Source organism: Syngnathus leptorhynchus, chromosome 15, assembly GCF_054491065.1.
Source record: "Syngnathus leptorhynchus isolate UIUO chromosome 15, UIUO_Slep, whole genome shotgun sequence".
Taxonomy (NCBI): Eukaryota; Metazoa; Chordata; class Actinopteri; order Syngnathiformes; family Syngnathidae; genus Syngnathus; species Syngnathus leptorhynchus.
The window spans coordinates 2,127,856-2,153,151 of record NC_141209.1 but is presented as its reverse complement, the minus strand read 5'-3'; the positions used below and the strand labels follow the sequence as shown (position 1 = coordinate 2,153,151).

The 25,296-nt window shown below is 45.2% G+C and overlaps 4 protein-coding genes and 7 non-coding genes across 18 annotated transcripts; 6 read left to right on the top strand and 5 right to left on the bottom strand.

The window, feature by feature from the left end:
• Positions 1-1,060: 1,060 nt before the first annotated feature.
• Positions 1,061-7,899, bottom strand: LOC147044978 (serine/threonine-protein kinase PAK 2-like). 3 transcript variants are annotated; one of them, XM_085932431.1, is made up of 16 exons: positions 7,412-7,899; positions 6,314-6,420; positions 5,061-5,251; positions 4,886-4,992; positions 4,652-4,799; positions 4,552-4,568; positions 4,360-4,470; positions 4,176-4,299; positions 4,029-4,092; positions 3,859-3,907; positions 3,629-3,741; positions 3,430-3,547; positions 3,203-3,302; positions 2,886-3,082; positions 1,887-2,024; positions 1,061-1,172 (listed from the first exon to the last, which is right to left on the bottom strand). In XM_085932431.1, exons 3-16 carry the CDS (start codon positions 5,233-5,235, stop codon positions 1,086-1,088), a joined length of 1,548 nt encoding a protein of 515 aa, XP_085788557.1. In that variant the 5' UTR covers positions 5,236-5,251; positions 6,314-6,420; positions 7,412-7,899; the 3' UTR covers positions 1,061-1,085. The 3 variants fall into 3 exon arrangements, with proteins under 3 accessions (XP_085788557.1, XP_085788559.1, XP_085788558.1); XM_085932433.1 differs by lacking the exon at positions 6,314-6,420; XM_085932432.1 differs by lacking the exons at positions 6,314-6,420; positions 7,412-7,899 and adding an exon at positions 5,642-6,256.
• trnar-ucg (transfer RNA arginine (anticodon UCG)) lies at positions 1,270-1,342 on the top strand. The gene has a single exon. It is a non-coding gene; the product is annotated as a tRNA-Arg (tRNA).
• trnam-cau (transfer RNA methionine (anticodon CAU)) lies at positions 1,450-1,522 on the top strand. The gene has a single exon. It is a non-coding gene; the product is annotated as a tRNA-Met (tRNA).
• Positions 1,746-1,818, top strand: trnam-cau (transfer RNA methionine (anticodon CAU)). Its single transcript has one exon. It is a non-coding gene; the product is annotated as a tRNA-Met (tRNA).
• trnam-cau (transfer RNA methionine (anticodon CAU)) lies at positions 2,127-2,199 on the bottom strand. Its single transcript has one exon. It is a non-coding gene; the product is annotated as a tRNA-Met (tRNA).
• Positions 2,315-2,387, bottom strand: trnar-ucg (transfer RNA arginine (anticodon UCG)). The gene has a single exon. It is a non-coding gene; the product is annotated as a tRNA-Arg (tRNA).
• Positions 2,513-2,585, bottom strand: trnam-cau (transfer RNA methionine (anticodon CAU)). The gene has a single exon. It is a non-coding gene; the product is annotated as a tRNA-Met (tRNA).
• Positions 2,677-2,749, top strand: trnar-ucg (transfer RNA arginine (anticodon UCG)). Its single transcript has one exon. It is a non-coding gene; the product is annotated as a tRNA-Arg (tRNA).
• On the top strand, positions 6,779-15,911 carry hltf (helicase-like transcription factor). 3 transcript variants are annotated; one of them, XM_085932423.1, is made up of 25 exons: positions 6,779-6,869; positions 8,323-8,513; positions 8,861-9,027; positions 9,173-9,297; positions 9,372-9,454; positions 9,525-9,596; positions 9,879-10,070; positions 10,138-10,243; positions 10,311-10,359; positions 10,598-10,665; positions 10,740-10,775; positions 10,848-10,952; positions 11,091-11,173; positions 11,234-11,377; positions 11,453-11,612; positions 11,942-12,013; positions 12,107-12,242; positions 12,323-12,502; positions 12,639-12,754; positions 12,985-13,166; positions 13,271-13,396; positions 13,478-13,590; positions 13,656-13,836; positions 13,911-13,991; positions 14,073-15,911. In XM_085932423.1, the coding sequence occupies exons 1-25, from the start codon at positions 6,839-6,841 to the stop codon at positions 14,214-14,216; spliced, it is 2,943 nt and encodes a 980-aa protein (XP_085788549.1). In that variant the 5' UTR covers positions 6,779-6,838; the 3' UTR covers positions 14,217-15,911. The 3 variants fall into 3 exon arrangements, with proteins under 3 accessions (XP_085788549.1, XP_085788552.1, XP_085788550.1); XM_085932424.1 differs by lacking the exon at positions 6,779-6,869 and adding an exon at positions 7,707-8,226; XM_085932426.1 differs by lacking the exon at positions 11,942-12,013.
• On the bottom strand, positions 14,677-20,134 carry LOC147044976 (glycogenin-1-like). Its single transcript, XM_085932439.1, has 7 exons — positions 19,973-20,134; positions 18,463-18,598; positions 18,171-18,345; positions 17,775-17,937; positions 17,321-17,447; positions 16,925-17,162; positions 14,677-16,684 (listed from the first exon to the last, which is right to left on the bottom strand). Exons 1-7 carry the CDS (start codon positions 19,977-19,979, stop codon positions 16,478-16,480), a joined length of 1,053 nt encoding a protein of 350 aa, XP_085788565.1. The 5' UTR covers positions 19,980-20,134; the 3' UTR covers positions 14,677-16,477.
• Positions 16,710-25,282, top strand: pls1 (plastin 1 (I isoform)). 4 transcript variants are annotated; one of them, XM_085932430.1, is made up of 19 exons: positions 16,710-17,929; positions 18,469-18,625; positions 20,622-20,829; positions 21,205-21,353; positions 21,514-21,577; positions 21,655-21,815; positions 21,908-22,037; positions 22,231-22,363; positions 22,434-22,515; positions 22,689-22,854; positions 23,121-23,263; positions 23,337-23,429; positions 23,493-23,691; positions 23,757-23,835; positions 23,899-24,013; positions 24,079-24,212; positions 24,481-24,604; positions 24,684-24,817; positions 25,063-25,282. In XM_085932430.1, exons 5-19 carry the CDS (start codon positions 21,520-21,522, stop codon positions 25,199-25,201), a joined length of 1,890 nt encoding a protein of 629 aa, XP_085788556.1. In that variant the 5' UTR covers positions 16,710-17,929; positions 18,469-18,625; positions 20,622-20,829; positions 21,205-21,353; positions 21,514-21,519; the 3' UTR covers positions 25,202-25,282. The 4 variants fall into 4 exon arrangements, with proteins under 4 accessions (XP_085788556.1, XP_085788553.1, XP_085788554.1 ...); XM_085932427.1 differs by having other exon boundaries at positions 21,502-21,577; XM_085932428.1 differs by having other exon boundaries at positions 16,710-18,625; positions 21,502-21,577.
• Positions 25,283-25,296: the final 14 nt, after the last annotated feature.

Below are 25,296 nucleotides of genomic sequence, written 5' to 3'. Positions count from 1 at the left end.
ATTTCAATTATGAATAGAACATTATTACATGACATAACGAACAAAATGAAGCTCAACAGCAGAATGAAAAGGACTGTCTGAAAAACAAGAATCCACGCAGCATTTCTGAATAATTTACCAACTGTTTTATTCCACTCCAGTCACTTGTTGCATGAAAAAGATTTTGTTTTCAATGATAAAATTCCTCTATCAGTCTACTTTGGTCCCTGGCCATATAATATGCATGTCACAGAACATTTTGAATGCACATTCAAATATTTCCAGTGATTGTCTAAACTGATGTGGCATTGAGGTCATTTGGGGGATGCATTTCCATCAAAACTATGAAAAATACTATCTGTGATTTATCAATATTTGGGGACAAGGACTTTACATTTTCTGGTGTTAGTTACATATAAAACAACTTATTCAGATTAATTTTTATCGGTTATTGTCCTTTCTATCGTGTAAAAAAGTCACCACGCAGACACACACAAGGACAAAATTTAGACAAACCGAACATTGAGCGAGGCAAAAACATGTTCCTTGTTTTTGGCAGTATGTATAAATGTGTTTGCATAGATTTATGATTTGAAAAACAAAACAAATGTTAAATGCAAAAAATAAAAATCTAACTCAAATGATTTAAGTCAGCACCAGGACAGCACCGTTAGTTTCAATTCAGGGCTTTCAGACATATTTACATTCATAAAAATGCAACCATCCCAAAAAGTGCATCACACATTTTTTCTATGTTTATTTACTGTATGCTTTTAGGAAAATGTATTGTTTAATGGTTTGTATCAAAAAATGGACTCTCTGGAGTGAAGTAGAAATGTATCCACACATGAATAAGGCTGGGTGGACCAAGATCCAGAGCCATTTTCGAGTGACTGAAAAGTTGTCATGCAGAAATGGCGGTAGGAGGGTAAATAGTTGTTCCTTGATGTCTAACTCATTTAACCACCTCAAATTGCACATGGCATGTTGACGAACGCAATGTAAGGAAGGCACAAAGGTGTAAAAAAGAAACAAAAACAACACTGTCTGGGTTTTTGGGGTGGTTATTTTTTTGGGGGGGGGGGGGTAAATACCCTCTTGCGTATTTAGCGGTTGCTCCTCATGGCCTCCTTGGCAGCTAGGATGAGAGGAGTCAGACTGGACAGAGGCTTGGCCAGTTTCAGGAAAGGATGCTGAAAAAAAAACCACAGGCATCAGTCTCATTTCCATTTGGCGTAGACAGTTCCAGTATATTTTCATTATGAGACGACATTCTTCGCAATCAATCGTGACCATGTGGCCTAATGGATAAGGCGTCTGACTTCGGATCAGAAGATTAAGGGTTCGAGTCCCTTCATGGTTGACTTTTAGGTTTAGTTGTTTGATGTGCACTGATGCGAAGTAAATTTTCTAGCGGGTTGTTGATGCTGGATGGAACGAGGAATTTCAGGAATGACCTAAATCAACCGGGCCTCGTTGGCGCAGTAGGCAGCGCGTCAGTCTCATAATCTGAAGGTCGTGAGTTCAATCCTCACACGGGGCACTAGTTTTTTGACCATTCTCCTGTTGATGTTTGTTGACCTACTTTTTACACCAATCACGATGACGCTTCGTATACTCATTTGTATATTGCCACTATGGTGACGTAATATCTATGTAGGATTTGACTATGTGGATAAGGCATCAGCCTTCAAATCAAAAAATTGAGGCTCATTTTTGGTGATGCTAATGAGACTGTGAATTTCAGAAACACTGTTAAATGAACAGCCTCGTTAGCGCAGTAGGTAGCGCGTCAGTCTCATAATCTGAAGGTCGTGAGTTCGATCCTCACACGGGGCATGTGTTTTAAATCTTTGGCGCTAAATATTTGAAGGCCTTTAAGACTCTTCGATGTATCTTAGTTGTACCTGCAACAGTTCTCGGCCTGAGCCTCGCTTCTCCACGTCCATCTCCAAACATCGCGACAGGAAGGATCGGAAGACGGGGGACAGCTTCTCCGGACTCTGCAGCTCAGGAGTGCCGTTGGTGGCGATTAAATACAACGCCTGAAAGACAAACATAAACAGGGGTGAGAATAAACATCAATGACGTTTGTCGGTGGTCTTCGTTGCGTATCAGAAAAGATAACTTAAAATTAAAAACACAAATGCCCCGTGTGAGGATCGAACTCACGACCTTCAGATTATGAGACTGACGCGCTGCCTACTGCGCCAACGAGGCACGATGCTGATTCCCATTTTAGAAATTCTGTCATCCGCCATCAATACATTTGGTTAAAATACTTTTGTGTACATAATGCAATAATGTATAAAATGTTATCTCAAGACGCTGTGGTCAACCATGAAGGGACTCGAACCCTCAATCTTCTGATCCGAAGTCAGACGCCTTATCCATTAGGCCACATGGTCTCGTGCTTTGTCAACTGGAAGTCATTACAGAGTGGCAATAAACAATTTAGTATGCAGCGAGGGTGAAAAAATGGCATGTTTATTTAGCTCAGCAAATTTAAAGTGGAGAGCTGAAAAGACTTTAATGCCCCGTGTGAGGATCGAACTCACGACCTTCAGATTATGAGACTGACGCGCTACCTACTGCGCTAACGAGGCAGTGAACTTGATCACAAATAAGAAAGTTTGTAAGATGCCATTTATGTTTTTGTGCAAGTGCAAAGTATTCCTTAATGAACTGACTTTGGGTGACCATGTGGCCTAATGGATAAGGCATCTGACTTCGGATCAGAAGATTGAGGGTTCGAGTCCCTTCATGGTCATTAAAAGATGTAATACGTTTAATATCACATATTACTGCACATCGATAGAAAAGCTGGGTGATTGACTTTCTCCCAAAAATGTTTTTATTAAATGTGACGGAAATAGCCCAAATATCCGTGGCTTCACCGTACTCACCCTGAGAGGGTTCTCGTTAAGATAGGGGGGCTCTCCCTCCACCATCTCGATGGCCATGATGCCCAGGGACCAAATGTCCACTTTGGGCCCGTAGGCCTTCCTGGTGACCACCTCCGGAGCCATCCAATACGGCGTGCCCACCATGGTGCTGCGCTTGCTCTGCTCCGGCGTAATCTGAGCGCAGAAGCCAAAGTCGGCTTGCAAAGGGATGGACACAAAGACCTCGTTAGCAAAAATCGAGATGTTCGGAGCCCCCATAAAAGACCCAGAAAAAATACAGGACTTGATTAAGCTACTATCTTCAAATTCCTCCTTACTGAGTTTGACCAATCCGTCCATTCCCAGCAGGACGTTGTCGCTCTTGATGTCTCGATGGATGACCTGATTGGCGTGAAGAAACTCCAGAGCCTGCAGGACCTGGACGCAATCAAACAACCCGTGTGTGTTTTAAGCCAGAACGTTTCCAGGACGACAAGCTGCGGTTACGAAGAAAAGAATCTCCGGCATATTTGTGGGAAGCGAAACGAACGTGGTCGGCGCCAACCTCTCTGCATACGGCTGCGATCTGGGCCTCGTCCATGCACGTCTCCGTCACCACGTCGGTCAGCGAGCCGCCCGCCAGGTACTCCATCACCACAAACAGCTCCTCGCCAACCAGGAAACTGCCACACAAAAGGCACACACCAGTCTTAATTTGAAACAATCATTTAAGTTTGCGTTTTTTGTTTTTATTTGTCTTGTACCTGTCGACAAAGTTGACTATGTTGGGATTCTTCATCTCCTTCATGACCAGGATCTCGTTGATGATGAGTTCTTTCTTGGGCTGCTTCTGCAAATTGATCTGCTTGATGGCCACCTGAGGACAACACACTTCAGTATGCAGAATACGTGGAAATCTCGATCAAAATACCAATCGTTGCTTTCGAGAAGAACCCCAAATACGTATGTTCAAATGCGATTCTCAACAGCGTACCTCCCGCCCTGTAGCAACATCTATGGCCGTGTAGACGGTTCCAGACGCCCTGCAGGTGCAAAAACCCAAAGCGACAATTGACATACCATGATAAAACAAGCTTGAAAACCCAAAACCTTAACTAACCCGAGTTTGAAAGCCTCATTCAAAACAAAAGTCCGTGACCTCACCCTTGTCCGATCTTCTCGTATCGAGTGTATTTCTTCTTGGGATCTCCGATACTAACGATAGTCCCTAAAGAGCAACAAACAATAAAACCCAATCAAGGTTTTTGTTATTAGCGCTGCGTCATTTCAACAGCGAGCAGGCCGCTTTACTGAGTTTCTCCATGATCTCCTCGTCCGTCATTTTGCCTCCTTTCTTCTTCTGCCTGTCGGCCGCCTTGGAAGCGGCGTCGGCCTCCGGAGCCGGGATAGGGTCGATCACCGACCGCGTGTAAACCTGAAAGATGACAAATGAGCAAAGACCTCCAAACTTTGTCGTTCTTTTCGAGCAACTCACCGACTTGGTGTGTTCCGGCCTGGGCGCCACGACGGGGGGCGGCATGTCGTCATCGTCGTCGTCGTCGGCGTCTTTAGCGCCTGACGAGGAAGTGGTGATGCCCTGCTTAACCTGCGGAGAAAATGAAGGAGGAGAAATACGTTAAGTGACAATCAATCGGATTTGAACCTGACCGATGGACCAAGCACTCACCGACGACGAATCTTTATCTGCGTCGGCGAGGGAAAGAAGCAAAGAAATGAAGATTCTCGGTTGCAAATGTTAGCGGCCAGAGGAAGGTGAGCCCACTGACCTGAGGCCGAGAAGCTGAGGTACTTCTGCTTCCCGCTGGTGGAGTCGTAGAACTTGAGGATGTCCAGGACCGCCTGGGGATTCTGCTTCTGCTCAGATTTGCTGATGTTGGAGGTTTGGAGGAGACGAGCCCATTGCTCCGGCATGCCCTGGAGATGACAAATTAGGGACTTGAGACTTGGACTCCAGTGGACTTGAGTCACAGGTTTGACTTTGAAACTCAACCCTCCCTTACCGTGAACTCTCCAGTGACGGCGTCAAAGCCCACGTGGATGGTGTGCTCAAAATCCGACGGGGAGGAGATCTCTGGCCTGTCCTTGTCCCGATCCTTCTTCCTACCTCCTGTAAGGCAACACGGATATGTTTCAGTGTGTGTGTGAATATAGTGTGTGTGTATGTGTGTGTGTCACCTTTCTCCGAAGCAAAGATGGAGATGATCTTATTTCTGGACTTGCGTTCCTCCGGCACGGACGGAAGCGGCCGAGAGTTGTGATTGGTCGACTGGGGGTCCTTGGCTCCTCCTTGGCTACTCATCCTGACAGGGGGGGCGGGGGGCTTGTCCTCGCACAATCCGCTGTCGCACATCTACACGCACTTGGACCTGAAGAGAAAAACACACGCAGGGGTCGGACTGACGTACGATTTGGGAGGAAGATATGCAAATAGATGAATTCAGCATGCCGGATGTGATTTATTAAATATCAATCGGGCTGGCTGATTTTGTGTTCAAACAATGGTGGTGAGGAGATCAACAACAACAAAACAAATATGACATATCCATTCGACGACGCAGACTTGGACTTTCTGCCATATTATTTGCGTTGCGAAAATGTGGATGACAAAAAAAATTCAGAGGAAAAACCCTCTGGCAGGATTTTTCCATAAAGGCCTTTCGTAACATTCCGACAACCCAAAAGACAAAGCAGACGTACTACAACACTCCGCAGATATGAACCTCATCTTTGACCACAGCGACCAGACAGACACTAACCTTCGGATGCCTCTTCTGCGTCTTACAGAAGACCCAAAGAACCGTGCTAGTTCCACGTCCCTCTTTTTCCGCTACCACTAAGCGACTCGTCTCGTGCCAGACTCTACCTTCACACTTTCTGCGAGGCAGGTCTGAGCTGGTTGCCTCATTCCAAAGCGGCGGCATATTGAACAAGTGTATTCTTGCCTGGGCTTGGATGGAATTCCATGGCTCCAGGGCACATGCACAGAAATTGTGCAAACCGGGTCGATTTTGCTGCTCAATTCATGTCCCACAAATGCACTTTTTTTTTTTAAATCTAAAATGAGTATTTGGACTCAGTTTTTTAACTTTTCAACAAGACATGAATCTTGGTATCAAACTCCTATGTTGTAAAATCGGGGGAGGAGCTTAATTCCAGGCTTCTCTGTGCTTTGCCGCCATCTTCTGGCAACTCTATGCAATAACCAACCTTGTTTATGTAGCCGTCAATCACTCACAGATTTTCACTATTTTGGCATTAACTGCATTTAGGAACCCTGCTCGCCATTCTAGAAACTATTTATCAATTTTTTGACATGCATGTGAACTATTTTGGACTGGGGGAACAAGTCACAAATCTTGCTCAGCCCTCATTTTGACTACTTCCCAGCGCAATACACACATCCACACACAAAACCTCAAGCTGTTTACAGGAAGTGGCCGATGCAGTCTCTTTTGTTGGGCTTCTACAAAAGGAAATGGTGCAGAGTACTTCCTGGAAGGAGCAATGACGCCAGTGGACTCGCGTCCAGCGCAAGCTGAAAGACAAACACACGCATACATGACAACTTGACTCCTGCCACCACTCTGCTCACGACACACCGCCAGGCCGCACACCTCCATATCCTGTTATTCAAACGCACAACATTGCAAAAGTCATCATTTAACGTTTTTTTTTTCTCCATGTGATGCTGTTGTGTATGAACAGAACCAGGTCCACATAGCAAAGTTGCTGTTTCTGAGGTAGTTCCGGAAATTTAAGTATTTATTTGGGGTGTTGTAGCCCCTATTGTATTTGAGTGTAGGCATTAGAGGTTACATAATCAGGAGTTGGTCAGTTTGAAGAAGAAAGAGATGAAAGTGGCAGCATGTCAAGGGGAGGGGCAAGACCTTCAGCGGTTAGTTTAAAGTGAGTCTGGAATGTGAAGTGGAGACAGCAAAATCTTCCATTTTCTCATGATGACTTTCCTAATTCTGAGACCATACGGTACGTAATTGCAATTACTTCCATTTCTCAATTGACAAGCACTCGTTAAACGTTCACTGCCAGGATCATTCGACTCGTCAACTATGGTTTTCGAAAACGTGATGGAAGATTTTCATACTTTATGCCTTTCACTCCTAGGTGGTAGTGGTGGTCGCATGTCAGCTTCACCCTTTGCACGCCCCCTGACACAATGATGCGTATCAATAGTAGCATAGTTATCACATGTAGAAAGTCATCAAAGTGACGTTTCATTTTGCAGCATGGTCGACTACAAATTGTTCTACTGTCTAAGTGTATATTTTGCTAGTTTATTTTTAGCCCCAAATCGTGTTTGCTGATACAAATGTGGAGAAAACAAAGTTTTGGAACTTTGGCTGTCACACTTGATGATGCGATTGTTCTTAAAGATACGCTTTAAGAATTGACGTGACAGCTGTCAGTCAGAAGACAAGATTAAAAAAAAAATGACATTTATTAATCACACAATAGGACCACCTCAAATTGGCGACTTGTAAATGAGAAAATAGCCATACGGAACTCACCGGTTAACTGTCAACCACAAAAAAAAACAAAAAAAAACGGGGTGGACTTGGATCAACTTCTCAGACTCCGCCCCAGTTTTCTTTGCCCCAAAATAGGGGGAAAATGCTGCTGAATTTCCGCTTGTCTGATAAATTTACAACGGTATCGTGTATCGTTTCTTGCGTTTTCTTTGCCCCTGACCTCTCCCTGCTTTGGCGTTTTTGCTCAGCCCCGAAGGAGGAAGAATCCGTTGCGTGGAAAGGAAGCGGAAAGTCGTGTAAAATTGGATGTTGCGGCTTCCGTAAGAAAAGCGGAACAGCGCGCAAATTGACGGCAGCCTGTTGCATTCAAACGACGATGAAAAATAGCAAACGCCATTCGTGGCAAAGTTTGCCATTTTAAATAACGTAAGACATGCATTGTCACAGCAATCGGTACTGGAACCGCGTTTAATGCTTTTTAATGAACTAATTTATTACTATATAGTGTACCGCGTTAAATAGTAACATTATAAACTCATGTTGATGGCGGAAGTGTTTTGCTCTGACGTCACGTCGTCTACGCTAACGCAACAGTATGAGAGAAAGCATCATCACACACGTCGATAGCGCTTTGGGGGGGGAACAAAAGTCGGCTAGGGACGAAACTAAAGTCGGGAAGGGGTTCATGACAAACACGCCGCACACTCTTGTCGCCAGCCGAGTCAGACTCGCTGTGAAACGTACGAAACAAGGCCGTGTATCAAACCGGCGTGTTAAGCTAATGCGGCCAACGCGCTAACTCCCTCCTTCGGCTGCCATAGGCGAGTCACTCAACGCCTCCAATTCGTCGCTAGGTTAGTCCGGATTTGTTCCTCCACTTTCCAAGCTGGAAACCCTCCTTGCCTTCCTACCTACTACACTGACTCAATTAATCGGAAACATGTGTGCAGGCGGAATGGCTTTTCGTAGGAGCTGGTTCAGTTGGGACAGTTACAACGAGGTGGACCAATTCACCGACCGCTTGGACCAGAACAGCCTCTCCCAAGCCATCCGGGCTGCCTCCTCCGATGAGCCGGACGCCGACGGCAACGTGCTGTTTGGCCAGATGCAGGGCACCGTACTCAAATATTACACCGGGGTGGTGAGCATCCACCCTAGAGCCTTTTGATTTATGTTGCAAAAGAAACCCACTGTTTTAATTCTTAGACTTACATAATGCTTCAGAAAGTACAGTGAAGCCTTCAAAGTCAAAACACAAATCTGTTTATAGTTGCTCATCCAAATTTCAAAACGGGCCAAATAGCAATTGGGACCTCAGTGACAAAACAGACAAGCCAAGAGTCCATTCAGGCTCTGACACGATTTGAAAATGTTGTCATTACAAAGCAGTTACCCAATTTGAGCGAACTACTCCAACTCCGACATTTTATTGATATGTCCTGTGTAGCCCCTCTAAACGAGAAAACACTGGCATCACTCTATGCGCAGGTAAACCAAGGTGAAATGGTCGGCCTGGAGCGTGAGCCGGAAAACGTTTTTGACCACAACGCCATCGTAGTGACCAACATCTACGGCAGCCAAGTTGGCCACATCAAGAAGGAGCTGGCCCAAGCCATGGCCCACATGATGGATAACAAGTTGACAAGAGTCGAAGGGTGAGATGCGACCTTGACGTGAATTGTACGATGCAAATTGTAATGTCTTGTTTGAGGATGAAAAATTGTGACAGAATAAAGATGAATTTTTTGGGGGGTGCACTGATGTGAAATGTGCCATTGTCATCTTTTTTATTTGTGTCAGGGTGGTGAACTCTGGGACAAAGAACAAATACTCCATGCCAGTGATTTTGTCCTTCTGGGGGAAGGAGGAGAACAAGAGCGCCGTCGTTCAACGTCTGGCACGCTATGGCTACAAACTCAACACAGGTGGAGTCAACAATACTCACCTCTCAGGCCGCTATACACTTCCATGTCAATCATTCTTGTGTGTTTTGACTCAGGCGCAAATCAGAAGATTAGTAGCTCAGGAGCCGGGACGGGATTGAATAAAAAAGGCATGACCATCCTTCTCACGGCAGAGGAGGTAAACGACGCGGCAATAATTTGGCGATATCGCTACAATGACTCATTAAAACGGTGTCTTTGACTTTCAGTTGAAGAACGCCTTTGACAATCTCTTTGATGGACTGATGGAGAGTAAAGAATTTGAAAAAGAAGCACCAGAGGTATGCACTTGAAGATTAAGCTTGTCCTGAATGCCACCTCGTGGTGATCCCCGCATATAAGCATTTAAGTTTTTTCTTCTTCATATTTTAGATTTTTTTTTTTTTTTTTTCCCAATTCGCCTGTTACTCGTAAAAAATGTACAGAGTGCTTATTGAATATTTATTTGGGGGAAAAGAGTAAAAACACTGAGGAAAAAAAATCACCTTATATATTGAATGCCCTTGCATATCACTTGTTTGTATTTTTATATAAGTGCACTACATACTATTTTGTTTCCACAGTCTTTGGCCACCCCCCTAATGCCCCACCAGCGGCAAGCGCTGTCATGGATGTGCGCCCGCGAGAACAAATGTGTGCTGCCGCCCTTTTGGGAGAAGCGAGGCAATATGTACTACAACACCCTGACGCGCTTCTCAGCCAAGGAAATACCCGAGAGAGTTCTCGGCGGGATACTGGCAGACGATATGGGACTGGTGAGTGCTGTGTGGAATTTTTTTTATTGTGGACGGTTCTGGAACAACCCTGTGATTGATGCCCCAGGGCAAGACGCTGACAACTATTGCGCTGATCCTCACCAACTATCACGAGGGAAAGCCCCTCCCCGTGTACAACCGTGTGCATCAAGATCCCTCTTCGCCTGCAAAAGGTAGAAATCAATCCCCTGGTTTCTTGTGGAAGTCAACCTAACCAAATGCGTGGTCTCTTGGTGACAGATGGAGCCGGACCGAGTGACGTGGTGGCTGACAGTCTACGCTCAAGCCTGTATGTTATTCCAACATTTTAGCACTTTAATCTATTTAATGGTGCTAAACTTTGATGACATCAACTTCAAATCTCAACTCTTTGTGACCTGGCCCATGAGTCTGTTTTAAAAATCAACCATAGCACAAAATCTCGCTCACCCTTTGGTTAATAGATTTTGAATTGTCTCTCTTGAGTAAAGGGTGTGCACCCTCCATCCATTGTTGTCTCTAAGCTAACAAAATGTTTCATGTGCTAGGGCCCACCAGGAGCAATCTTGTATTTTCTTATCACATGTAAAGGAAGCAGCAAAGCTGTCAGAGAAAGGTGGGACCCTGAATTTGACCTCTCTTAATCCAAGCGACCGCATAGGTTTCAATATTTTTGCTTCATCATTTCAGGCAAAAGAACGACAAAAGCCACCAAGCGAAAATACGGTAAGTGTGTAGTATAGTGCAAATAGTTCCATCTGATGTTTTGAGTTTTCGTGTTAACGTGACGTCGTGCAGAGGACCTGCTGTTGCTGGAGGACGCAGACTTTGCCGCTGCGCTGTGCAGGGGCCCGGCGTCGCCGCCGAGTTCCTTCAAGAAAAAAAAGAAGAAAAGGACCCTGGGTGAGTCACGACCGTTGGACAAGCCATGGGCGGAGCTAGTAGGTTTTCTTTGGGGGGGTGGTCAAGGATACAACAATCATTGCTGTAAGTATTTAAATGGTCTTCATTTGAATGTGGCTTTTTTTTTTTTTTTTTTAGCCATCGCAGACAACTCTGGTGAAACTGTATCGGCTGGGGCGACCCTCATCGTGTGCCCGCTGTCCGTGCTCAGCAATTGGCTGGTAGGCACCTCCGTCACCGTGGCAACGAGCAACGAAAAAAGCATACGTGTGTCTTCTCAGGACCAGTTTGAGGAGCACGTGCGAGCCGACGTCAAGCTCAAAGTGTACATGTACCACGGGCCCGACCGCAACAGAAGCACCAAGTTCCTCTCGTCTCAGGACGTGGTGCTCACCACCTACAACGTGCTCGCCGCAGACTTCGCCGTAAGCGCTAACGAACTTTGAGTGTATTTTTCTTACTGGCAATTCGCAGTCTGAGGGGAGCACGTTTGTGTTTAGAATCAGAACAGGAGTGGCCTTCATGACCTCAACAGTCCCCTCCACGGCATCAACTGGTTGAGGGTGGTGCTGGACGAGGGCCACGTGGTGCGCAACCCCAACACGCAGATGAGCAGGGCCGTTCTGGACCTCAAAGCCAAGCGACGTTGGATTCTGTCCGGTACATGTGCTCAACAGAATATTGACAACAGCGGCTCTTGAACATTTTACATCTTGTTCCGCTCCCCCCAATACTTAGCTCACCAAGAAGGTCAATATTAAAATAACTTTTCATCAATAATCAGGCAGACGTTTGAATCCTAAAAAAAGTGAAACTAATTAGAGTAGAAAAGAGTTCACATTCAATGTATTGAAAGTGACATATAATCAATAGGATAAAAGAATCTTTGACTGTAATTGAAATCCTTTACAAATATTCAAAAGGGATCAAAAAAATCGGAATGTTCTGAACTCCTGTTCCAATGCATGCAAATGTGTCTTTTTTTCCAGCTGTTCTTTGCCGAGTATTCTATGACTTGCTAGACAGACCGCTGCAATCTGGAATAGTCCACCGCGCCGGAGGTCTGCGCTCTGCCACTGAGTGCCATTGCCGGTCGTCGCGGCGGCGGCGCGCACGCACGCGTGCACTCACGCCTCCCGCCTGTCCCCGTCTAGGGACGCCCATCCAGAACAGCGTCAAGGACCTGTGGATGCTGCTGGCCTTCCTGCGCATCAAGCCGTTTGACGTCAGGGAGTGGTGGAATCGAGTCATCCAGAGGCCCGTCACGCAAGGAGACCGAGCCGGCTTGCAGTAAGGCCGCTCTTTAGCTATCATTGGAAAAATGTCTTGATGATAAAAAATAAGAATATATGTCCAATGTTGATTGTCAGGAACCTGCAGACGCTGATCAAGTGCATCACACTTCGGCGGACCAAAAACAGCGAAGTAGATGGTCGCCCGCTGGTCACGCTGCCCGAGAAGAGCGTGTACGTGGAGCAGGTGGAGCTTAGCGCCGCCGAGCGCGAGGAGTACGACGTGGCGCTCAACGAAGGAAGACACACTGTCGGCAGGTACGTCCCAAAGAAATAACAATGGCAATCAAAAATAGGGTTTCGAAAAACGGATCTTTTTTTTCTCCCCTTTGCTTATTGTAAAGGAAAATAATAATATGATGAAGCGACTTGATATTTTGTTTTTTTGGATTAGATATGTCGCCGAAGGCAGTGTTTTGAGGAATTACGCAGACGTGCTGGCTATCCTGATGAGGCTGCGACAGCACTGCTGCCACCCTGACCTGCTGACAAACACCGTCGCAGATGCAGGTATTTGTTTTTTTACAATTACGTACAATTGAAATTTTACATTTTTTTTTTTTTTAATTGCATTTTTACGAGAATTGTTTTTTTTTATTCTTGAGAGTTTTAATTATTGATATATTTATGAAAATATAAAAAAAGACGTGAAATTGAAGTCATTTTACAAGACTAGTAGATTGTTAGATTTCAAGACGACAACATCCGTTAGTGACCATTCCCCGTTGCGCTCCACGCAGGCTTGGCGTCCACGCCGGCCGAGCTTCGCGAGCGGCTGATCGAGAAGCTGCGCGTGGTGCTGGCCAGCGGCTCGGACGAGGAGTGCTCCGTGTGTCTGGACTCGGTGCGCCTGCCCGTCATCACGCACTGCGCCCACGTCTACTGCCGCCCCTGCATCGCGCAGGTCATCGGCACAGAGCAGGTCAGTTTGACGACGACAACTTTGCCAAAAATTCCACTTGACTCTTTTTGTCCTGCGCGATATTTATTTGGATTTTTAACTTCCGCTCACTTTTTCAAATTTAGGAGAGCGCCCGCTGCCCTCTGTGTCGGAGTGACATCAAGATCAACGAGCTGGTGGAGTTCCCGCAGGAGGAGATGGTCGAAGAGTGCGGAGAAAGAATTCCCGGCAAGTGGAGGACCAGCTCCAAGGTAAGAAAGCGGACTTTCGGCCTTCCCCACGTTAGCGGCTCCTTTTGTTTTTTTAAATGTTTGCTACGTGCGTGTGCGCAGATCCAAGCGCTGATGGGCAACCTGCTTCGACTGCGGCGTGAAGACGGCGACATCAAAAGTCTGGTGGTCTCGCAATTTACTCGCTTCCTCACCATCCTAGAGACGCCGCTCAGGTAACACCTGACACTCAAGTCCAAAAGGTCATCCATCATGTGATGTGTGACATTACGCAACTTAGGGAGCACGGCTTCAGCTTTGTGCGCCTGGACGGGGGCACGAGTCAAAAGAGGCGAACCCAGGTGATCCAAGAATTCCAGAGCCTGAGCCCCGACAGCCCCACCATCTTGCTACTCTCGCTTAAAGCCGGCGGGGTGGGACTCAACCTCACCGCCGCCTCCCAGGTCTTCCTCATGGACCCAGTGAGTACAAAGGGAAAAGAAAAAAAATCCAAGAAGTAGAATGAGGAAGCAGCACTAACTTTGTGTCTCTTCAGGCATGGAACCCAGCTACGGAAGAGCAATGCATTGACCGCTGCCACCGTTTAGGCCAGAAGAGAAAAGTTTTTGTCACCAAGGTGAGGAAAATGGAAGGAAAGGTACAATTTCAAATCATACAAAAAAAAGATAGCTACTAAAATCATGATTATATGCGGCAGTTCATCGTGAAAGATTCTGTGGAGGAGAACATGGTTAAGATCCAGAAGCAGAAGCAAGACCTGGTGCAGGCAGCATTCGCCTCTACGGACGCCGACCGCAAGACGTCGCGCATTAACGACATCAAGGCGCTGATGGAGTTGTAGAAAGTGGACAAGTTGCTATTTTTAGGATCAAGATGCTCCACACACTGAGTTTGATTACGGTCGAGGAAACCAATTGTCAAAAACAAAAGGATGCACAAATGCTCCAAATATTATGTTCGTAAAGTTTTGTTTTACTGTACTTGACATAAATCTTCCCAGGCAGCACATCTGCCGCACAGTTTTCAAGCATCAGGGCAGTCAAAAAAATACTTGATATCTTCAAATAAAAAAAAAAAAACCCAGTAAAAACAAACAAGAATATCATCTTACTGAACTGCTCCCCCAAAAACATACCCCCAACCCTCATTTAGGAGCCAAGGATCACTGGTAGGTATTTGTCTTTGTCACTTGGGACTGATTTTTTTTTTTTATTATTTGTGTGTAGCATAATCCCTTAATGCTCCCTTGCTTGGAACTCTGGAGGATATTTTTCCATCTTAGGAAGAAAAAAAACAAGCCATTTTTAAGTTGCTGATCTTTTATTTGCCACAAGGGGATTGCGCAATGACAACATTTCACTTTTACATATTTTTTTTTAGGTTGTAACTCACCTCCATCTGCAAAATGGACAATTTCTTGCAATGAAGTGAGGTCAAACAGTGAACACGGTAATAAGGCAGCTGGTCGGAAAGCCACAAAAGTGCTACAGGAGAACCACAGACAGCAGATAGGACTTGCATGCACAAGGATGGGAGGTAGGTGGCGCTCTATTCTAGTGTTTCAACAGAAATCTCAAGGAAGGCTTCAAAACATTTGGATCTTTTTATTCCACTTATCTTAGCCAGCCAATCGTACGGCACAAATAACCATTCAGAAACCAGGAGCGAGGCAGACATGCATGACTACTCGTGTTGCCCTCGAGTCCTGAAATTTTTCCACATCTGAACAGTTGCCGGGCAACCGGAACAGAAAAATGTAGCCGTGCTTCACCAGCCAGAAACGGGCCTGCTACATGACCCCCCTCTTCCTCCCTCCCCCAATTCCACTTTATAAAAGACCCAATTCATTCTCTGCCCATGTTGGGGGTGAAGCACCGTGAACAAGTTGTACTGCATCCAGAAAGTATTTACAGCGCGTAACATTTTCCACATTGCAGCCTTATTCCAAAATGGATAAAATTCTTTTTTGAGCAAGTGTTAAAAAAAAAAAACTACACTTTTTTAACACTAAGTGTCACTAAAAGTAGTGAGTGGTAGGAATACTCTGTGGTGTGAATATACTTTACTGGCACGCAATATACTTTACTGGTACTCAATTGAATCCATTTTGGGAAAAGGCTGAAACAAAATGCGGAAAAATTAAATGCCGTGATTACTTTATTCATATTTATAACATTTCAAGAGCATACAAGAACATTTACAGCATCCACACAGGCAGCAATTAGATTAAAGTTATTTTTTTAACATGGAATGAGGTTTCCTATGACATACAAGGATCACATATTGCCTAAATAATTTAATTCCTCTATGTGTCGGACAATTTCTCATTTTCTACTGCCTTTGCGTATCCATCTAATTGCCCAACGCTTGCTATTTTATTTTGTTACATTATTTTAAACTTTATCAAGTAAAGCTGGGACACTATCCACAATTTTAACATGGCATAAGAAAAGGGGGGAAAAAAAAAAAAAAGCGATTCACAAGTTATGGCTGTACCAATATCGCTCTCCAGTGTTGTTGATGGAGTCGCTAATTTCATCAAGTGTTAGTGTTCTTCAGTGAAACGTTAAATTCAAAATCACAACTGCCTTATAGTTGGGATGATAGCTTGGCTTTAGCGTGAGTTACTCTGCCATTTCCATCACGCCCTTGATGAGTCATTTTTAACAGTGTAAAGTCACACTTTACCCCCCCAAAAAAAATATATTGCATATGCATCCTGTTTTGAAACTGTCCTGCTCTTCAGTTACCAAGCGAGATACTGTCCGGAATAAATGACGCCATTGGCATATTCTTGGCACAACAGTGTAATGATAGAGTTCATCTGCTATTGCTGTATAACGCCCATTGATGCTAAGTGGCAAATGCTAATTGAACAGTGTGAATCGACTGCAATCAAGTTTATCGGGGATGAAGCGACATCCCATGTTTTACTTTTCCTTGAAGAAATTCGCGAAGGTGCATTTAGTGAGGATGGAAGACAACAATCTGGTAATTTCACCTTCTGTGATCGGCTCTGTGGACGTGGGGCAGAGGTCGTTGGGAGGGGAGGGGGGGGGTTCGATTCCTTACGCTCCCCTCTGTCCATCACAGCCCGACTTACTACTTGAGGAAGGAGTCCAGCTTGCGCTCGATGTTGGCGAAGGAGTCGTCGCCCAAGTAGTCTATCTGGCCCGCTTCCCAGCGCCGCTTTCGCTCCTCTGAGGAGATGGGCTGGGATGGGGACGTCGCGCTGGCAGAAGCGCCGGCTGATGTGGACGACGAGGAGGACTCCGTCTGACCGCCGTACTCGTCCTGCCAGAGCTTCTCCTAAATTACCAGGTGGGAATTGGTTCATAGTTTTACCCTTCACATACTTTTAAATCATACACATTGCAAGGTGAGCCGCCTCATCTGTGCTCTTTTAAAAAAAAAGTAATTTAGTCCCCAACGCTGGTTTCACATTGCAGCATGACATTTTAAATCATGAGTAGGCCCATTTAAACATTTCAAGGACTCAACAAGTTGGCCATTTTAGCATATGGACCAATAACTTGTGCAATAACTCACGTCATTGGCCGCTTCGGTGACTCCGCTGGTGAAAGGCGTGTCGCCATAGGTTCGCTGCAGCAGAGGCATGACCGACGTGGTGTACAATTGCCACCAGGACTGCAGAAAATCCGGGTGCAGCCGGTTGGAGTCGGGGCCCTCGAGCCTGCCGATCACCTCACCGGTCTGGGCATCGTAGGTGTAGCTCCACGGTTTGGTCTTGCCCAGGAAGTGGACCACCTTAGCGTTGTGGCCAAAACTGTGGACAACAGAAAGAAAAAAAAAAGGGAGATTGTGATCCTCTTCTTGTAATTGGACCCTCTGACACATATAAAGACCACCTTTGAACTGACCTTTGCGAACACACAAAAACAATTAATGGTTCACTACGCAATCACCGTTTGTGTGTGCGCGTACTGTTTGAAAGCGGGCAGATAAGAGTAGATGGAAATGCTGCTGAGGTTGTAGACAAAAGGGAGGTGCTTGGATATGTCGGCTGTGGCCCACGTATCGAAGAAACTGTTGAGGATGCCCTGATCGCCACCTGCGGATACACAAAAAACAACATTAAGGCATTGTTGAGTTCTGAATGAAAAATGAAGAGTAGACTTTTTTTTTTTTTCTCAAGAGTCAGGACTACTAGATTACTCAAATATTTTCTCTAAGCCATGTTTGAACCTCCTCCCCCTTCAAAAAATATTGGTATTGTCATCAGTCATTTACTATTGTTTGGGTGGACAAACCACAGGGCCTCTTTTGCTGAGATTTACTTGGGGGCCCCAAGGTCACGAGTTTAATCGTTAGTGTCGTCTACTGTACTGCCACAGCTTTCGTAATATATAAATATAAAAAAGAAAAAGAAAACTATCACCATCAAAACTTCCATGTTCAGCGCAAAACGTCAGCAGCTTCTCATGCGTTTCCACAGATGGCCGAAAAACAAAGACCCCGGAGTTGAAGCAGTCTGGCCAACCGGGGTCCGGCGCCGCCGAAAGTTCCTCCCGCTCAAAGAGATCGTCGATGTTGGTGAGCGCCTGACGTTTCAGAGATAAAGCTGCAATTACTCAACACCATACTAAATGCGGCCCGGTCGTTTAGAATCATTCCTCGAGACGTACGTTGACTTAAGAGATTGACTTAATCACACAGACTTTTCTGGTTGACAAAGGCTAAGCAAACAAGCCTTGTTGCGCATATTGAGAAAGTCTGCACGTTTACAACTCTCAAATCATCCCTAACCGTAGATCCCCAGAAAAAGAGTAGTCACCATGGTGTCAGCGTCCATGAACACACACTTGTCGTAGTGCGTCAGCGTCCAGCAGTGCAGCTTGGTGAAGGTCACGCCTAAGTCGGGCCGCTGCATCAGGGCCAGGTGGGCTGTGTCGCCCGAGTCTGTGATGTCCACCAGACGCACCTCATCAAAGATGGAACGCAGTGCCTCCCTGAAAAATGAAAAAAAAAAAAAAAATCCTCTATTTAAAAGAACTAATATTAGTGCCGTACCGATGTGACGCGATGATTTATGAAGTCTTGGGTCTAAGTCCCGAACCAATGAATACCTGCAGGGTTCTGCTACGTGAGGTCCGATGAGGGCGACCAACTTCCTGGTGGTGTGGTGGTCTCGTAACGAGCGGCCCAGGACCATTGCCCCTTTGGCGTAGCTGTCGTTGGTGGCCAGCGTCACAAAGGCTTCGCCTGATGACGACACCCAAGTATTCATGGGTAATGCAACTTTTTTTTGTTTCATTCCTACATTTCATTCGCTTATGCAAAGCAGCCATTTTTTTTATTTTGACTAGCAAAGTGCCGTTTTTCTGCCCAACACAATTTTCTAAAGGGTCACAATAATTAAAATTATGGTCGCTCGCCAAAAAGCGGGGCCTCCGGCCACAATCTAACATTTATGTGTTTATTTTTTGTAATCTTTATTGCTAGTGCTAATGTCAACATGGGTTGTGACATGAGGGTCTTTTATGAGTATTTGAGGGGTGGAAATGAACTTCACAACCTCACAGTGAGGCTGCACGTCCACCACATCAAGTGAGATGCCATCACAGGAAGTTATGGAAAGCCACTTTACAAAAATAAAAGTTATTTATTGATTTATTTGAAGGTGTTGAAATGAAGCGACAATCAATCACTTTTTTGCGCAGTGTTCTTTTTCGATAAAAAATGAAGCAAAGTAGACTTCGAGATGAGCTTAAAAGACGCAACTGCATGGAGAAACATGAGGTGATGCAAACGGAGCAATTTCCACTTTCAACATTTAACGGTTTTAGTTAGGAAACAATTCATTCAGACTAAAGATTGCCTTTCAATGTGACTCTGCATTTATTTATTAGTTATTACAGTTGTTATGGAAAGTTGGCGCTTTACAGTTTGTATACTTGCCAAAAAGTAATCAGTGTGAAATTAAGTAAAACTAAGTAAACCCTAATTTTTCTCATCTCCCAAACTGTTTGGGAATAAGCCGGCCTGGTTTGCTGGTGTTTAAGTTGTCATCTTGCCAAAAAAAAACAACCTTGGGGGCTTCTAGTTTTTCCGCATTGTGTGCCCTGTATCCGTTAGCAATTAGTACTTGAACATGTCAATCAATTAAGAAACATAGTGCGGGGAGAAGCAACCCACAGATGTGGGAACAAGCAATTAAAAAACTCGTAGTAATAAAAAAATCTGGTTTGGCCTTTTCTACTCCAGCGACTACAGGTGATTAAAAAAAAACAAAAACAACGCACTCCTAATACTTTGAAAACCCTGACCGGAAGTGTAATGCCGGCCGGACGCTACCTTGCCTCTCTGAACTGCTGCGGCAATTGATTTAAAAGAAAATGATTTTTTTTTTTTTTTTTTAAATGCAGTCATTCATAACTACGCGTATTAGTTTTTATAATGTTTAACAACACTACTCTTGCAAATTCTACAACAATTCACCACTACTGCTACTCCATATCTCACAGATACTGATGTCGATCTTTAAAACAAATATTTGCGACGTGTAAAATGGCAGAATGGAGCAGGAAAAGCTCTGCAGAGAAATCGGGCAGCAGAGCGTGTTGTCGGAGTCTTTACCGGGCATGATGAAGCTCCGCCGGGGTGTCTTGACTCGGGAGCACGGAGAGTAAAGCGCCGGGATGAAAGATGACTGGAGGAGGATGGTGGTGGTCTCGTCGCAGCTTCGACTCGAGCAGCTGCGCTTAATTCCAGCGCAGGCATTAAAGAACACGCTTTCCGGGTCATGTGACACGTGACGTATTTACGACGACCACGCCCACCTCCGTGCGGGCTGTTGCGTTTGCGTCTCCAGTAACAGGGTCGGGCAAACGTAGAAGTGCATTTGATAAGGTTTTCATTTTATTACTTTTTTTTCCCTGGCATATTTGTCCTGATCTCCATCCTTCTTTTTTTTAGCTTACTGATTCTTCCTCTCACACCCGATTTATTCTTTTTTTCCTTCCTTCCTTTTCATCCTTGCTTCCTTCCTTCCTTCTGCCCTTTATTTGACAGTCCCACTTTGTTCCTGTCAACGTTTCCTTGCTTCCTTGAGTGTCAAAAGATGTTTAGCTATTCCATTACTGCCTATTGGTGGTCAAGCCTGTTCATTACAGCAATTATTGTTTGTGTTCACCAATTCAATTTCACTTCTAGTCTATGACTCGGCATCGTTTTCTGATGTTTGCATTTCCTTCAACGATTCCTCAACATATGCTTTGTGCTTCAGGCTCCCAATAAATAATGCAGCAGGCTCATTGTACCTGGCCAGCATCTTCTTTGGCCTGCGACCTCTTCAACGCTGTTCTGGGATCAGCCGTTTTCGGCGAGTCACCGTAACCGGAGAGCACCTCTAACAAAAAAAGTGTCGATCGTGTATCCACGGGAGGTTTGCTAGAAATCATGGAAGGCTTGGTGTGTTCGGAAACAAAATGCAGGTATGGAAATGGATTTTTTGGTGTAAAAGCATGTTGTTTTTGGAATAGAGAGAAAAAGTGATGTAACTCTAAACCTGGTTGCCATTTTAAATGTAAGCACCTTCCGTTTTTATCCCTAATGGAACCTTATTGATCCAAGCCGTTGGAAGATTTAGGTCGATTGATGCTTTTTTTTTTTTTTTTTTTCTCACCTTCATCCCCAGAACATAATGTTTGTATTTGTTCTCAGTTTTGTTCCAAGATATTTGATATATATGTCATAACCTGCCAAGCGACAAGTGGCAGCTTTGATCCAGAATGTCGCGATCTGCTTGAGACTTTTAAGGCCAACGACGAAGTGTTACGTGTTAACTGTGTGGACTACGCCCATCGCAGGGTCCAAACGGGCCAAAGGTCCTCTCCTCCAGAGTGATAAGCTGTTTTCCTACTTCCTGCCTCGTCTGCCGAGGACAAGACTCTGTCGATCGGGTCCGCTCCGGTGGTGGTCTGAGGGGGGCGTTTGGATTTCCAGCTGAACTGTCACGGTAACCACATGACTTAATTTTTTTCTGCATGGGTATCAGGATAAATATGGATTTAAATGTATACATTTCACACTTATATTGATTATAAATGAGCAATGAAAAAAAAAATCACAATAAATTTCTTAAAATGTGTGTGTGTGTATTTGAGGCCACCATGAAGAAACAGATGACCCACATTTCCAGGGAGGACCTGGAAGATCTCCGAGAGGCGTTTAATAAAATCGGTCAGTTCAGTGTGAAGTATTTCAATTGCAAAATGATATTACTCTTCAATGACATGATTTTTTTTTTTTTTGTTGAGACATCGATAACAGCGGCTATGTGAGCAACTTTGAGCTTCAGGAGCTGTTCCGCGAGGCCAGCTTCTCCTTGGCCGGATATCAAGTGCGGGAAATTTTGGAGACCTTTGCGGCCGGTGACACCAACAAGGATGAGAAGATCAGTTTTGAGGAGTTTGTCGCCGTGAGCTCACGCCCAAACATTTGACTCGTTCAAACACGCCGGTTATGTTTTACCACACAGCTGTGTGCTTTTTTTTGTTTTTGTTTTGATAGATCTATCAAGAGCTGAAGAGCAAGAAGTTCAGTGAGACCTTCCGCAAATGCATCACCAGGAGGGATGGCATCAGGTCTTTTGGGGGGATGTCGGGATCCTCAAGCGTGGGGACACAACACTCCTACTCAGGTGCGTGAATGAGAATCCACTCAATATGGATATATTTTTTTTTTCGGGACGATTCCGATACTTGGCAGAAACCATTTTTGATTCATGGGATGATTATTTGTAAAAATATATAATGACAAAAACAACTTTTTGGTGGGGTGCTTAATGCGTACAACAAGAAAGATAGAAATGCTTTTCATGTTCTTGTGTCCAGATGAGGAGAAGGTGGCATTTGTCAACTGGATCAACAAAGCCTTGGCCAAAGATCCCGACTGCAGCCACCTACTCCCCATGAACCCCGCCGATAACAGCCTCTTCACCTCCGTCCGCGACGGCATCCTGCTGTGGTGAGCCACCATTTTGGAGCCGACAGTTTTGCATCCTGTCACATTTTCCTCTCTGCTCTCCCCCCGTCAGCAAAATGATTAACCTGTCCCAGCCCGACACGATCGACGAGCGAGTCATCAACACACGGAAGTTGACTACTTTCACGATGACCGTGAGTGCTTACGAGCACGTGTGGTCGGGATAATCTATTGCCACCACAGTGCAAAGTCATCTTTTTATGAATGCCACCAAAGACATAGATTAAATCTGAACTTTGAAAACGAGAGTGTAATGAGATAATAACAATAAAAAGAAGAATACTTTTTTTTGGGTGCACATTTTTAGGAAAATCTCGTCCTGGCGCTCAACTCGGCCTCGGCCATCGGCTGCACGGTGGTGAACATCGACGCGCTTGATCTGATGGTTGGGAAACCTCATTTGGTGCTGGGATTATTCTGGCAAATTATCAAAGTGGGCCTCTTTGCTGATATCGAAATAAGCCGCAACGAAGGTCAGTGCACACTGCGTGCGCGCACAATTGTTGTTATTCCAAATATTCATTTCTTGCACATACTTGTTTACTGTGATCTAAAATCATTTTTACAAAAATAAAATACAAATAGTCACAAAATGTAATAACTTGCAAATATAATTCTTAAATAAATAGAAAAATGAACTACAATAAATAATCATTCAATATTTTTTATTTATAAAATACAATGTACAATGAACCAAAATAAATACAATTCTAATGTTAATTTGGTGTGTGCTTTGCAGGCATGATTTCCCTCTTGAGCGAGGGAGAGAGTCTGGAGCACCTGATGTCTCTCTCTCCTGAAGAATTGCTGCTCCGCTGGGTCAACTACCATTTGTCCAACGCCGGCACCCAAAGCATCAACAACTTCAGCGAGGACATCAAGGTCCCATTGACAAGAACAGAACATTTTTGTGGCTCGGGTTGTGTGGACCTTATTGGGCCTCCTTGTTCCGCAGGACTCTCGGGCTTACTTCCACCTCCTGGACCAGATCGCTCCCCGTGGAGAGCACGACTACATGAGTGTCAAAATTGACATGAGCGGCCTGAACGTGAGTCCATCGACTTTGGAAGTTCACACGACGTCGTAATAATGGCGTCGTTTGTCTCGAGAGGAGCGAGACCCGGACCAGCGGGCCGAGCTGATGCTTCAGCAGGCGTCCCGTCTGGACTGCCGGCAATTTGTGACGGCGCGTGACGTCACCGCCGGCAACAGCAAGCTCAACATGGCCTTCGTGGCCAACCTGTTCAACACGCACCCGGCCCTGCAGAGCGGCCACCACGTCAACGGCTTGGAAGCCGACCGACCGGAGCGTGAGTCCGACAGAGTCTTTGAGGCAACGGGCGGCCGACACGAGAAATATCTCTTGCATTTGCAGCCGAGAGCAGAGAGGAGAAAACCTTCCGGAACTGGATCAACTCGCTTGGCGTGCATCCTTACGTCAACCACATGTACCAGTAAGTCAAAAGCGCAAAGCCTTTCCCCAAATATGAGCTTTCACTTTTTAATTATTATTTCAGCGATCTGTGCGACGGTTTGGTGATCCTGCAGCTCTACGAGAAGGTGAACGTGCCTGTCAACTGGAAGCAAGTCAACCAGCCTCCGTACTCCGCCCTGGGCACCAATATGAAAAAGGTTTGATTGACGACAGCGCCGTGTGGGATCAAATTGATTCCAATTTGTGTTTTTCGCCCACGTAGCTGGAGAACTGCAACTACGCCGTGGGGCTGGGCAGGAACGTGGCACACTTCTCCCTCGTGGGCATCGGCGGCGAGAACCTGAACGAGGGAAGCCCCATGCACATCTTGGCACTGGTTTGGCAGCTCATGAGGAGGTGTGTTGGGACTTGTTAGCAGCGCTAACGGTTGTGGGAAAGTTTTGCCTGAGGCGCTTTTGACATGGGACCGGTTTTAACTGAAAATTTTCAAGAGTTTAGATTTTTTTTTTTTCTTCCAACTTTACTCATAGCGGACTACACCATCTTTAATTGGCTGATTCTGAGTTTTACTAGGTGTTGGTGGCAAAAAGCTGGTGGAGCTAAGTCCAGGAGTCTGAAAAATAATGAACAACTAAAAAGTGTCCTGTTGTCGCACCGCCTGCAGGTACACATTGCTGGTGCTGTCAGACCTGGGCGATGGCGAGAAGGTGGGTGAGCAGATCATTCTTAACTGGGTCAACACCACCCTCAGCCAAAAGCAAAAAGATTCACAAATCAGCAGCTTCAAGGTCAGTTTTGTCGGACTGGATTGAAAACCATAATCATGCGATTCCCTTTCAAATTGTGTAAGTATTTGTGTTTCCGCAGGATCTCCACATCAGCACCAGCATTCCGGTGATCGACCTGATCGACGTCATCGCTCCCGGCACCGTCAAGTGGGACATGGTGAAGAGACCAGATCGGGGCGTGATGAAAACCAACGACAAACTCAACAACGCCAAGTAAACGCTCGTCACTAAAATACATCTCCCACGGTGAAGTTACATGAGGCCACTCCAACTGGTCGCCAATGATAGAATTTACTTGGGCAAAACCAGACAAAACTACTTTATTTATGTATTATACTGCCCTCCAGTGGCCAATGCTGGCACATCAGAATGAATGACACAATGAATGAATTGAATGAGAGAACTTCCACCTCTGGTATTTCCTACCAAATCCTTCTGCCATCCTCTCTCCTTTCCAGATACGCAGTATCACTGGCTCGAAAGATTGGCGCTCGCATATACACTCTGCCTGACGACTTGGTGGAGGTGAATCCCAAGATGGTGCTGACTCTATTTGCCTGCCTCATGGGGCATGGGTTGAAAAAGACCCATCGCTAAAGAATAATAACATTCACTCATGTTTTTGCATTGTTTGATTTAGTCTTTAAAGGTGAAGGATACATTTAAAAATACATAGAATCATGCCTCATTTA